This window comes from Coturnix japonica, chromosome 3 (genome assembly GCF_001577835.2).
Source record: "Coturnix japonica isolate 7356 chromosome 3, Coturnix japonica 2.1, whole genome shotgun sequence".
In the NCBI taxonomy this organism is placed as follows: Eukaryota; Metazoa; Chordata; class Aves; order Galliformes; family Phasianidae; genus Coturnix; species Coturnix japonica.
The window spans coordinates 46687777-46702037 of NC_029518.1; the positions used below are offsets into that span (position 1 = coordinate 46687777).

Here is a 14261-nt window from a genome sequence, read left to right on the forward strand (position 1 = left end):
TTCCAGCAGATTTTATTTCCCTCCTACACTCACGCAAACTTTCACATGATGCTTCAGAAAAGGATCTGAGAAGCCAGGCAGAACCCAGGGCTGATTTGTTTAAAGCCTTAATTAAAAACCTTATTAAATAAATTAAAAGTTGAGGTTGTATTACTGGTTGCTATGTGCAAACCAAACATTGTTCTCTGAGGAAGCTATTTCCACAATAGGATTTTTAGTGAGATCTCTTGTCTCATAATATGTCCTCAAAATGTATATTATGAAATAGCCTGTCAGTAGTTGTTTTATGCTATCTCTACTGATACTGTTAAGGCTATTTTTTTTCCTGAGTCAAAGAGATAAAGTAATGTCTAAGATGTAAAGTTCACATCTGTTAAGGACCAATAGATGATGAAATGTGTGACCAGCAGGTTGAGGGAGGTGATTCTGCCACTCTGCTCTTGTGAGACTACCTCTGGAGTATTGAGTCAAATTCTGGAGCCGCCAATGCAAGAAGAACATGGAGTTGTTGGAGTGGATCCAGGGAAGGGCCATGAAGATAATCATAGAGAGCTGAAGTGCCTCCCCTATGAGGGACAGGCTGAGAGATGGGGTTCTTCAGCCTGGAGAAGAAGCGGCTTATAAGAGACCTTATTAGGCTTTCCAGTACATGAAGGGGGACCTAAAGGAAAGCTGGGGAGAAATTTTTTTCTAAGGATATGTAGTGACAGGACAAGGGGAAATGGTTTCAAACTGGAAGAGGGTAGATTTAGACTTGATATTAGGAAGAAATTCATTACACTCAGCAACACTACCTCCGAACTCGGTATCGTCTCTAAACTTAAAGAGGTTGCACTCAATCTCCTTGTCCAGATCATCAGTAAATATATTAAACAGGGTTAGCCCTAATACTGGCCCTTGGGAATATCATTCATGACCAGTCTCCAGCTGGATTTAACTCCATTCACCACCATTGTATGGGTATGGGTGTCTGGCTTTTTTTTTTTTTTCACCCAGCAAAGAGTACACTAGTCCAAGCCCTGGGCTGTCAGCTTCTTCAGGATTATGCGGTATGAGAAGTCAGGAGCCTTACTGAAGTCTAAATAAACTACAGCCACAGACTTTCCTTCATCCTGGTCAAAGAAAGTGATCAATTTGGTCACAAGCAGCACCTGAATTTCATGAACCCATGCTGGCTACGTCTGATGGTTGTCTTGCACGTTAACTCTCATCATCTGTCCTTGTATTTGTTCACAGATGGTTATTAGTGCCAAAGGTCAAATCTTTGGTCTTTTTTATAGATATGACTTGGAATCATATCAGTAGTATGTAAAATTCAGGGTGTTAACACTCTGAAAACACACTTAAGGGGAGCAGATTGTCTTACCATTTGGTGAAAAGCGTACAGAGCTATGGGAATGTTCTGTCATTGTTGATGGACTGTAGTTTCAGCAAGACATAGACATTTTCTGTTGTAGTGAAGTCATCCCTTAACATCAAAGCAGGGCTTTTACAGTGTTTTAGCGTGGGAATTGGTTCCTTCTACCAATTCTGTATGAGGCAATGGGTAAAACAAAACACTACTGTTGTGATGGCTTTTCAGTTTCCATTCTTTGTATATCACTGAGATGCTTAAGTGTAAGTTGCTTAGGTGGAAGATACTGCTTTTCTTAGGTCAGTATTTAAACTGTATTGCACCTACTGTGCTACCCTGTGATTACCTCCTGGTGCATTTCATACACATACAGATCTTGTTTGGTCAACAGACTTCAGCACAGTTGCAGTTTCTCTGGTATGCGTAATGAATTATGCAATAGAAGAATAATAGCACTACTATATTTAGTTTTCATTAATGTACAAGGTCCCTCTAATCCTTCTGAAGATATGCTGCAAGAGCATATTTGTACTCTTGTCTGAGCATATTACAGTAGTTTTGGCTTCAGTGATCTTTTGTGGCAAGAAATAAATTGAGCAGCACAATGTTTGTGTGCTCTGAAAGCTTCTGTTTGGTTGTTCTTTCTGACTGGGTTCTCCGACATTAAGGAAATGAGGCCTACAGATAACAGCTGTATTGCTGCTTCCTTCAGCTCTGATTTCAGGGATCCAGTTCTTGAAAATGGGTTTCTGAAAAGTGTGCATTTTGTGTTTAAACGCTCTTCTCTGTCTTGACTGTGAAGTCTGGGCTCCGCATTCTTATTGTTTTTCTTCAGCGCCACTAGGCTTTTTAATTTTTTTAATTTTTTTTTTGTGAAGTGTTATGCCTGTAACAGTACATTTGTATAGGTTGAAAGTATGATCTGTCACAGGGGCGACATGATGTGCTTTGTAATGCATTTTGATTTGCTGCATCCATTAAATACGCTGTGTTCAATGAGATAGCCAAATTTATTGAATAGGGTTGTGCAGGGCAATCAACACTCGGTATGATGTAGCTGCTAGGAGAAGCATTTCCATTCCATTCCCATCCCATCAGCTGATGTGATAACAGTGGAGCTGACATTGTCATCGCTTCCTCAGAGTTAACATCCCAGTGAGGGTAACACATGGTGTAAAAGCTGGCACATCTGAATCATCATTTAAGGTAGCCTGCAGAAATAAGAAAGATTGTGTTAATTAAACTGTATTGATACCTAGAAACTGTAGACTAAGCCATAAGGCCTAGAACTTACTGGTTTAAGGCTTATGTTTTGACTTCTCATGCAAGCATCAGAAGTACTTCAAGCAGTCTGTGTTTTGCCCGCTGTGTAATGGAAGAGCTATGGAGAGTGTTTTCAGTCTGTGTTTTCTGAGGTGACCCTACAGAGTTTATTACAATGATTCAGATTAACCAGTAATACACTTTGCAACATCTAAGTATTCATATAACTATTTTGCACAACCATAATGAGGTATTTGTATTTTGTGTTGCTTAGATTCCAGTGCTTCTGCCCTTTCTGGTCTTATTACGTGTGAAATATAGAGGAAAATCACTGACTATGTTGTAATCCTAAAGCCTGCAATTATATTGTAAACCCGGTAACTATAGAGCTGGTGCTGGTAAAGGGCTGTCAATGCTGCCCTAGACCAGCAGTGTGCTGCTATAATTAACTGACTTTGTGAACGAGTAAATATTTTTATTCAGCTGCAAAAAATGGATTTAGACAATCAGTAGGCCTTGAGACACCATCCAGTGTATAATATAGTACTGATACATTGTAGAGCGGCTAGAGGATTGTGCCACAGGTCTAACTTCTTAAGCACTTTCTTTTTTATGAACTACATTTTCACTTTATAGATTAATGTCATTAGCGTAGATCATTTCCTCGTGTTAACAGCGTTAGTTTTCATTGCAGAATGTTTTTAGGTTACTCTTCCCCCTCCATATTTCCTTCATGTAAGTGGGCAGTAGGTGAATAAATATGTGAGCTCAACATATCCAAATTATTACACATTATTGAAATCACTGTTGTGCTGTTCAGAGCTCTATATTACTACATAGACTGAGAAATTTCAGAAGTGTCATGAGCACGTAAAGAAGAAATTTCAACTTTCATAAATCCAAGAAATTCACCTGCTTGAGAAAGTGAATTCTTGATACACGTTTATAATGGTAAACAGTTTTTGAGAAAAATTTGAATTATTTGTTGATTGTTTAATATGTTGGTTTTTTTTTTTTCCTTTTCCAGCTGTCCATATTTATCAGAGAAGATTACACCTGCTATACCTGCAATTGGTGGGATACTTTTCTTTTTCGTGATGGGGACCCTGCTGCGTACTAGTTTCAGTGATCCTGGTGTCCTCCCACGTGCAACACCAGATGAAGCAGCAGATCTAGAGAGACAAATAGGTAACACTGAAGGTCTGTTTTCTCCTCGCTTTCCTCCCAAGGGTTTATGTGCTGTGTGAAGGTGATGTGCTGCTCTGTTCCTGGGAGAAGTTACTCCTGTCTTTCCGCAGTAATTAATTCTGGAGTTGCCGTGTCCAATGACACTGCAGTGATTACTGTGGAAAGGTGGTCAATCAAGTCTTCCAAAAGACAGTAAACAAAATGCTGGCCCTGAAGAGTGGTAGTTATTATTGTGAATGCTTTTCAGCAAATACTGAAAAACTCTCATGATAGTGTGCAAGAGAATTTTTGAGGTGTTTCTGACAAGAAAGCTGATGTTGCAAAGTTTATAAAGTTGTGTGTCTTTTAAAGTAATGTATCCTCACAGTTTAAAGGAATTTAATTAGATTATTAATTATATTGTGAAAGGATCAGATAAGCTTATATTAATGTACAGTGTTGCAATTAGATAAAGTCCAGGCAAGGCTGTACTTCAGTAACTAATAGTGTGTATTTTTTTTATCTGTTTAAAGCTGATGCAATTAAAGGAGAGTGAGCAATGTTATAATGATTTCTCAAGACAATTGTCAACTAAGTTCTAATTTCTGTGGAATTTCTACAGCTACGGATGAACTAAATAGCATATGCTATCTAGATAAGAAAACATGGGATAAATTTGCAGAACTACTTCATAAACACTATTTGCTTATTTTTGTACTAAGCAAGTAAAGCTTAGTAACAGCTACTTATATCTACTTGAAAACGATAGCCAGTGGAAATAATTTGTTCTGAAGTTGAAAGACCTTCACTCATATAATTGAAAAGCAATGTAACAGGCATATGCAAGCACAAGACATGTACCGATATGGTCCTGAAAGTTTCTATACTACTGTATTTAGTGCTGTCTGAAGATTGTGTACCATGACGAATAATGCTGTAAAAGCTAAAGCTTTTGTTGCCAACACTCCTGCATCTATAATGTATGAATTTGAGGGGTTTACTTTAGAAAAGTTTTTGGCCGGTTCTTGAGGATAATATTCTACACAATGCTTTAGTGAAACAGACTGATGGGCAAAGTCATTGGTTTGGATATACTATATTATGGAGTAGGGTTGATTTGGTGTATATATGGAGCAGAAGTTTTGGCTTAATTTCCTCAGAAAGCAGCTGTGATTGGTATGAATATGTCACCATGCCAGTGAATGGAAACAATAAGAGAATTCTAGTCAAAACAACAAAATGTCACATCAACATTGCATTTGTTTGCTTGAACTTGAATGCAGACATGATGTAGACATCCTGAAACTATGCCTTCCACTTAAGAAATCTGTCAGACAAAGGAATGTTCTTAAGGTGAAACTGAAAAAAGCTGATGACTTGAAATCGTTAATTGGGGCCTTTTTGAATCTTGAACTCTGGGGAAGGGTAACAAATTTGTTTTTAATGTCATCACTACAGCGAGATCCTTTTATTCCACCAGGTTTGGAGTGTTCCGAGCACAGCTGTTACAGTATACAAAGTCATAGAGTATAAAGGTGTCTGCATAAACAGTATTTAGTGTGCTTCAGTGAAGCGAAGTTAATGTATTTGCTATGTACTATGTGCAGCAGCTATTACTTGTCTACATTTCTTTAAATAGATTTCTTGGCTAAAGTAGGACCTCATGGTTGGTTAGAAGCCATCTGCAATCATGTCATGGTACCTCTTACTGCTGGTCTTCAGTTTTGTTTTGATTCTTCTTTGATGAAAAGTACTGAGAGTAATTTAGTACCCCCTATAATGTGAGATCCTTATAAGAAGCTCTGTGTGATGAAAAATACATTAGATGAGGGAAACCATCTTAATTCTGATTAAAGTAATAATAACCATAGCTTTGTTTTCTCTGCTGAAAAACAAGTGTACTGTATAAAAGCAAGCGATTCGCAGTTTAGAAGAGAAAGTCAGGTCTGGTCCTTTGAAATTGGATCGCCAATACTGATGGCTGACAGTCTAACTATAGAAAAATACTGACTATAATTTCTTAAGCTGATTCAAAAATAATAAAATAAAATCTTCCTGAAGAATGGGAGACTTTCACACCTGCATTTGAGAGGAACAGAGAGGAGAATAAGAAAAGCTGGAAAGAGCAGCAGTATCTAGGTGCTATCCTATGTTATCTGCCATCTCTGCAGGAGTTTTATTTGTCATTCTTTGAATTTCTTGAGACCTCTAAAGAAACTGAAATGGATTTTAATCCATTAATGATGGTGCTGCTGGAATTTATTAGCTGATTATCTGTCGGAAATAATAATAATGGTGCAGTTGAGGGGGAAAAATAAATTCAGAACAAAAACTTTGTATAATCTGTACTTTTTATGTAAAGCAGCTCAGCTTTTTAATGGAAATGTACCTTCTCAGTAATTGCATATAAATATAATGATGATGGTCTGCAAAAAGAGATTGCAAACCAGTTGTTGAAGTGTAGCTATTAGGATTTCGCTATCTTGCTGTGACAGGTTTTTTTCAGGACTATATCCAGCTACTTTGTGAAATGCATGAGCATTTTGTAGAATGTGTTTTAAATACGTTTTTGTTAAGGGATTTCCCCAGTTTAATCACAGCAAATGAATACTTCAAGGTTTATATCTAGTATCCTATATGCAGTTCTTATTGGTATCTATGATTTTTGAATTGGCTTTGGTGTAAAAGTCACTTTAGAGATTTTATGATGTGCAATATAATTATTTATTTTTATAGAGTGACAGAAATACGAACAGGCTATGAATATTATCTGGAAGTTATTGTCCCTATTTAAAAGATGAAGTATCTTGAATGCTTTCTAGTTGGCACAAAAAAAAATGGCTTAGATGTGTTATTTTCATAATCCTGTTCCTATAAGCTTGAAAGAGCTTATAAAGATGCAACAAGAATCCAAAAGGAGAAGATGAATGTTCTATGAGTAATATAAACCTAGACAGATAAGGCAAACGGCAGCATTCTAACCATGCACTTCTTATGGGGGACTTGACACAGAAACAGGTCACCATGGTTTGCTCCAAGAAGTTCTTTTGCTTCTTGGTGTGTCTCTGTTCCAGTTGTGGGAACATGGTGGTCATGTAGAGGATTTTCTATTCAAATATTATACAGATGAGATTTTGGGTTTTCTGTCCCACAGACAAATAAAATAGCCAGTGGCTTCTGCTTCAGGCATTCTTCAAGCTCAGAAGATTCCTGGAGTTCTCCATTGCTTCAGGGTTTGATTTAAATTTGGATCCTTACTGTAGTGCATCTAGCTATCAATAGCTTTTGTTTCCTTTCGGCTCTGTTCACGTATTTTTACTGCTTTTTGCTTATATAGTTCCCTCAGGCATAGGACTGGAATTGTTTCCCAGATTATTAATAAGATTTAATTTATTACTTACTTTTATTCTGGAGGTTTTTCTTTGTCTCCGAATGTGGGGTACCAGATTGACAGTCATACCTGGTGCTGCATGCTTTAAACAGTGTTCTTAAAATCTAGTAGAAGTATGTGTTTGTGTGCCAACTAAATCTTTCAGAAAGCTCTTGTGCTGTCAGTGATTTGTTGAAAGAAAGAAGCATACAATTACATTTGTTTCTGGAAGTGAGGGTATGTTTCACACAAAACCCTAGACTTAAGGGTGGTGATACAGTTCTGCTCTTAAGAAAGTAGTGTGCAGCGTTTTCCAAAGTCAAGGCAGTAACACTTCTATCCTAAAGTATGAGCAGTACTTGGTCAGTATTTTTTGTCAGCTATCAGATAGAGAGGTATGTGTGGAATGCAGTTAGTGGCTGCTACTGGTTGCCCAAGCCAGGTTCCCAGTACTGTTTGTCCCTGAAATTACTGTTGGGAAACAAAAAGATGTTACTTAAGTTCTTATCACTTAAAAAAATAATAATAAATTGAAAAAGACCTTTTCTCGTATCCCCCAATTGTTAAGCATATAGCTTGAATTTAAGTAGTTAAACACTGAGAGTGCTTTTCTTAGAGGAAGCTTATATTCTTATGGGGTTTTTGTTATTGTTCTTCAGATGTTATAGGTCATACATGAAGATTTTTCATTGCATTATCTGTTTCTCTCAGCAGGAAACATTAGAAGTACTCAGTGATTAATTTTGCTAATCATATTGTTTGAAGATGGAAATTGCATCACAGTGGCAGAACTTGCATGATACGGTCTTGATAAGTTTGTGTAATGATGACATGGAGAGACCTTCTAGAAGGGGGTTTGTTCCTAGTATCAATTGGATAATTGACCAAAAATAGCAAATGCTTGAGTGGAAGGATCCTGGAGATATGCATACAGAATTCCAGGCTTTGTCTCATCTAAACATCACCACCAATTAAAAGAGAATAAAATAATTTGAGCAAAGTGGAATACGTTATTGTATTAGTTAAGAGACTGTGCTGTTTCTCCTTTAAATATGTGAAGCAGGTTTTCTTGAAGCAAGTCAGGGAGCTTGGTCCTACAAGGAAGTGGATTGTGTCTTTTGTGGCTTTTATCTAAAATAAAAAACCTGGAACCCCGTCTGTTGCATGAACTCTTAATGCTGCAGTACAGAAGTTGTTGTAATATATGTCACAGCAAAGCATCAGAAAGGCTGGATGGCAACTCCATTAGTGGGAGAATTCTATGCTTATTTTGTAAAATAGATTGCCTTACTGTATCACTAATGGGTTGGGAAAGAAAAATGTAGAAAAGCAATGGTCAGACAGATTTATTTGGGTAGGGTAGTTCTGTGAAAGTTAATCTTCTTATGCCTTAAAAGGAATTGCATGTATTTCAAGATTGGCTTGCATTAGAACACCAGTATGAGCAGTCCAACTGAAGCTAAGTAAAGCATGAAAATTAGTGAGACCAGGACAAGGCAGGTACAAGGCATGTTTAGCACATTCAAGATAGGTAAGCTTGATTAAATCCAAGCACTTTTCATTTTACTCTCATATTTGCTCCCAGAAAAAAACCAAAAAGGCTAATAAACAGAATGACTGAGATCAGGTTTGATTATTCAACTTAAGATTGTGGGGAAAATTCTGACTGTTTCAAATCAGCAGGACAGTTTTCATTTTATTTAGTTTGCATCAGCTTTTGCGCTTGGATTTTGAGATTAATTTTCTTCAGTTGGAGAGCTGGGATTGGCTGTCCCTGTGAACTTGAACTTCACTGCACTGGTTTGGAAGGAAATCCTCTTAGGAGAAACAGTGTTGTAAATGGAACAGGATGGCCAGTAGTCTCCCTTTTGCACTAGAGGCAAGGAAAGTTGCCTTTGAGATTCTGCCAAAGCATGTTAAAATAATAAGACAAAGGAGGGTACTTATCAAACTAAGGAAATAATGTTGCTTTATTGTTTTTTAATTGTTGTGCATTTTTTACGAATAAGTATTTCATTAAGGAAAAAGAAATCATTTTTTCTAAATGATCTTGATTGTGATTTGAATGTCATTTTCTTTCAATGGTTGTACATATTCAATACCTAGGCTTTTCTAGGAGGAGAAGCTTTTAAATGTTGGTGAGATTAAATTCAGTGCATTTCTAAGCAGTGTTGAAAGCTACAATTGAGAAACTCAACTATAAATATCAAATAGAAATCATTGGTTTATTAATGAACTGGTAGTATGAACTTGTATGTTTTGGGTTCAGAACTTTCTTTACTCTTATGATCAAAAATGGACATAACACTGCGTTTTGTAAGCTCTATGAACTTATATAAAGACTAAGAGTATTACAAGCCTGCTGGTGATTATCTCAATGAAAGTACAATCTGTTGAAGCATATTTGCCTTTTTCATTGATAGCAAGTAAAATCAGCAATAGAGGGATTTTCATAAACACAACTTCATACTGTTTTCTCCCCTAAATTTTCTTCCCTAATAGTACTGTATTGCCTTATGTGGATTGGTGCTACTAAGATGTTATTTCACTGTTTCCCGGTATTTACTAACATGTTACGTAGAGGGAAAATAATGCTGTAAGTATGAGAATCAACCCCAGAATTACAAGAAACTGTTTCCTGTTTGGATGTAGGAATTGGCTACGTCTCTGTTAAGTATTGAACAGCATAAGCACGATGGTGCTACGCCCTCAGAAAAGCCTATTTTCAGCTTAGTTCTGAAAAAGAAAAGAAAGCACACAAAAATAGTTTCTCAATATAACCTGGAAATACTAAGTCATTCCTTTTGACCTCATAAATCCTCATACCTGCTTGTATGCTTCAAAATCCATCATTTACGTAGTAAGTTCCTTTTTAGCAGCATAATCATAAAAATAGCTCTGAAACTTAAGATAACATCTATATTACATCTTCAACAACTTCTATTATGTAGTTATGCTTCAACATGTAAATAAATACACCAGTAACTTACACGCAGTACTTGTTTAGTCTTAAATACTGTGATAAGTAGTACTGACCTTGAGATCAAAATCGGTATTATTGATTGGTATGGGAGCCACACAGTAACCTCTGCTTTCATGGTCATAGGATCTGGCTGAGCATTCCAGGAACAGTGCAGGGGCTCGTTGCGGTTCAATACAACCAAGCATCTGGCAGGGTCTAACAAGCTGCTTCTAAACAACTGTTTCTTTAATAACCATTACTTCTTTCCCATATGGGATGCTTAGGATCCTCACATTTTGATTCCTTCATTTGCATCTATTGCACCCCTTCCTCCACTTTCTTTCCCAGGAGACTCAGAGGCCCACTTGTTTCAGTGCTCAAGTTTGCGGTGATGTTCCATAGATACTTCTACTGATTCATGCTCAGGGAGTGAGTGAGCAGGTTGCAGATGAGAGATTCCTGAACTAGATTTTGCTAATTCTGTTATTGCACCTTTACTATCAAGTCTACAATGATGCTATTTTGAATGCCTTCCTAAGTAGAAGGCATTCTGGTTCCCACCTCCCCCTACACCAACGCTTTGTAGTTTGCAGGCTGTGCAGATATGCCTGCAGACTTCACAGAAATGGCACCTGGAGTGATATTCGTAATAACTTGACCTCAAACACGAGTCGTGGATCTTGTAGTCATCCAGCAATGCTTGCCCAGCACAAACATAATAGGGACAACTTAAACATAGTTGTGAGGATGACCCTGACTTCAAAATGCAGTTGCTTTCATGTATGGGGAAAAAAAATTTATATTTCATTTCCCTACTGATTTTCCTGTTCTGCGACTCTGAAAGTAATAAAAACATTATTTTTGTCACTTCTGTGGTCTGTTTTGTTGTGATTTCAGAAGAACCAATAAACTGACGAGAAGGTACTGCTCATGCATGTTCGCCTTTTTGAGTATAGCTCAGTTTGGGAGAATGTGAAGAACAAAATCTAACTGAAGTAAATGTGTAGGTTCTGTACTAGATTGAGCCTACATTTCCTGTTATTTCCGCTTTCAAGACTAAAATGTTAGCTTATTTGAAGCAATTTCCTGTTTAAAAGGTAGCTTTTCTTAGTTTCTCTTGACAAATGCTGTAGAAGTGCTACAAACTTCTTGTTATTACAGAGTTAAAAATAATAAAAAATAAAAAAAGAATTTCTTAAGTCAGCTTGTCCTGATGGAGGCTTTTGAAATTGTCATCTGAAATGTTTTCCCTTTTTATATGAGTCGATGGTCAGTCTGCTTTCATGTTCAGAGATGAGCATCTATCTTCCTTACATCAAACTTGTCTTTGGATTGGACTGAATAAACTCTGTTGGAAACATTTATTTATGTTTTCATCATACTATGCAACTAGCTGTCGTTGTTTGTAATGTATTCTCCACAAACTGCTTGGGGGTATGAGATTGTAAGACTTTGGGGATCAAGGTGGTTCTCAGCATCTGCAACTTTATTTTGGGCATTGTTTTCTTAAAAAATTCAAATTAGTTGGTTGTAGATGCTATTTGTAATTATAATTCTTGCTATCTCTAAGAGCACTTATTTCAGGAGAATGAGAACGGCAGAAGCCAGTTTAAGTGTATTACCATGAAGCTGATAAAAACTTGTTACTGTAGTTTGCCATCAAGAATGGTTGAGTACATGCAGCATAGCTCACGTGCAGAACCTAATGTATTGTTTCCCTGTTTAGATATTGCAAATGGCTCCAGTTCAGGAGGATACCGCCCCCCTCCCAGAACAAAAGAAGTGATCATCAATGGACAGACAGTGAAACTAAAATATTGTTTTACTTGCAAGATTTTCCGCCCACCTCGTGCCTCACATTGCAGCCTTTGTGATAACTGCGTAGGTGAGTAAAAAAAAAAATACATATGGCATATGTTCAGCTTGTTAACTTACATGTTATGAACACTTCAGAAATCAGAGAGAAAAGAAGTGATCAGAGTTAGTGACAGGGTTACTCATGAGGACACTTGCTGTGTTCATCCTTTTTCCTACAAGCTCTGATAAACATTAAGAATTTCAGAAGGCAGAAGGTGAGTAGATTTGACCTAATACAGAAGTTGTTGCTAAGATAGACACATGTGCCTTTCCTATCCTGCTTTGCTAAACAAAGAAGCACCCAAACCAAGTGAGACCACATGGTGTCTGCGATGAAATTGGCGCAGATGGGCCAACCTTTAAAGGAGTCTCAGCATTGTTTCCTTCTCCAAGCTAAATTGCAGCCAAGGAGCTGCTTCTCTCATTAACTTCTGACGAGCTTTGAAAGGCATAGTTCCAAAAGCTAGGATCACACAGGGGAATGCACGCTTTAGGTAATTCCCTGCCTTAGCACAGGTTTAGGATTAGAAACTTTTGAAGTCAGAATCAGTAAGAAATTACAGAGAAATACTATTTGGAGAGCAAGTAGATGATATCAGGACCTATGGTTATTCTGTGATGGTAGGGTTGTTTTTTGTTTTTCTTTTTTTTCCTCTGAACACCTTTTTCATGACTGATTTGTTTGGAGGGCAGGCAAGGTGATTAAGATACGCATGGATTTAAAAACAAACTAAAAACCTCACCAATCAAATCTGAGTAGTTTTACAGTTAATTAGATCCCATTTAGAGTTCAGCACAGCTGATTAGCACACTGTTGAGCCTGGATCTTATGCATTCAAGAAAATAATGTAGCGAGATGTCTCCAGCTGAGAAATGTAATTGCAGCATTCAGCACTGATATTTTTAGATATAAAGCAGTCACTGGAAGTATCGTAGTTTCATATGTAGATGATATTCATATAATGAGCACACTTACACGACAGTGAGAAGTGTAGCCTTTTGGCCCTGTGCCATTAGTTGGAAGCTGTAGATGGTTCCCTGGGTAAATAAGCATTCCTGACGTATTAGGGTTGCATAAATTCTGTCAAAGCTATTGAATGTAGCAAGGATGTTGCAGTTGACTCATCTTCATGAAAGTATTTTATGAAATGTATAGCTTGGATGTTGCAGTGTGATGCTGTTGTCACAGATCTGACAATGTGAAAACACAGTTGTAGTACATTAAAAAATGTAAATATTTGAAAAATAAATAAAAGGTGGGGGCTGTTACCTTCATCAAGAGAGTGTGTAAATAAGAGCAACTTGTACAAATACATCTTGAAACCTATTTAAAAAATAGTGTTTTGGCTTTTTAAAATAAACTCCAATGAAGAATTTATTTACAGATTGTCTGTACTCTGCTTGTGTCCTTTTAATACCAAACTTGTGAAGCCTACGGTGAAAAGAATTAGTGATGGGAGAGGGAACTTAAAAACAATCACTGTCTTCCAATTATGTCTGTACTGAAGCAATAGTTGTTAATCTGTCTGAATGTATATCAGAAAAGGGACAGAGTGAGCATCTTTTACAAGCAGTAGTTGTATCCTATTTGTTTGTTTGTTGTTGTATTGTGAGAGTATTGTGTTTTAAAGTTACTTGATTTCAAATAATTCATTTGTTGGAATGAATTTGCTGCAGTTTTCCCCATCAACATTTAGAGTGGGAACTGTGATGGCTGCTCCAAAAGTAATGCTAATTAGTTAGAAGACAGCCTTTCTCTTGCAACATGGTAACAACAGTACCTGTACCAGTTTAAAGAGTGTGGAGTGCATTACCAGTGGTGGCTGGGCTGTCCTACCACGCCCACCAAGTAGTCTAGAGTAGTACCTTCTAACTTTTGTCTGTTCAGGACTGCATGGCAACATTTTCCTTGCAACAGTGCTGTCATAGCAGCTTGTGAAACAGCGGGTCTCATCTACTGGCACACATTTTTACAAGAGTGTCATGCAGGCTCTTGTTCATCACTAGTGAAATTGCATAGCTAATGATGGTGACTGAATTGAAAAAGTGTTTTGTAGCTGAGAATTAGCTCTTTCAAATAGTGTTGTTTTGCTCTGTGCATCTGTTCTTGTTGCTGGGGAAATAAATAGGAGGCATTACTTTTGGAGTGACCTACATACAATTAACTATGACTTTTGAGAGTATGTTACTTTTGGTTTTAGTTAAAGCATCTTCATACATGTGTTCATGTGCATTTAATTCAATAAGAGAAAACCTGTTAGTATTTGTAGCTAATTTTCTGTGCAAAC

At 37.2% G+C, this 14261-nt stretch overlaps 1 protein-coding gene across 7 annotated transcripts in view; it reads left to right on the plus strand.

Moving 5' to 3' along the window:
- Positions 1 to 14261, plus strand: part of ZDHHC14 (zinc finger DHHC-type palmitoyltransferase 14) — a 94733-nt gene that overhangs the window by 49648 nt on the left and 30824 nt on the right. For 5 of the 7 annotated variants that reach the window (XM_015858325.2, XM_015858324.2, XM_015858327.2 and 2 more), the window contains 2 exons: positions 3645 to 3817; positions 11843 to 12001. In XM_015858325.2, coding sequence (XP_015713811.1) covers positions 3645 to 3817; positions 11843 to 12001 — 332 coding nt within the window. The remainder of the gene's footprint in view (positions 1 to 3644; positions 3818 to 11842; positions 12002 to 14261) is intronic. The other 2 variants (XM_015858326.2, XM_015858328.2) reach the window with 1 other exon arrangement.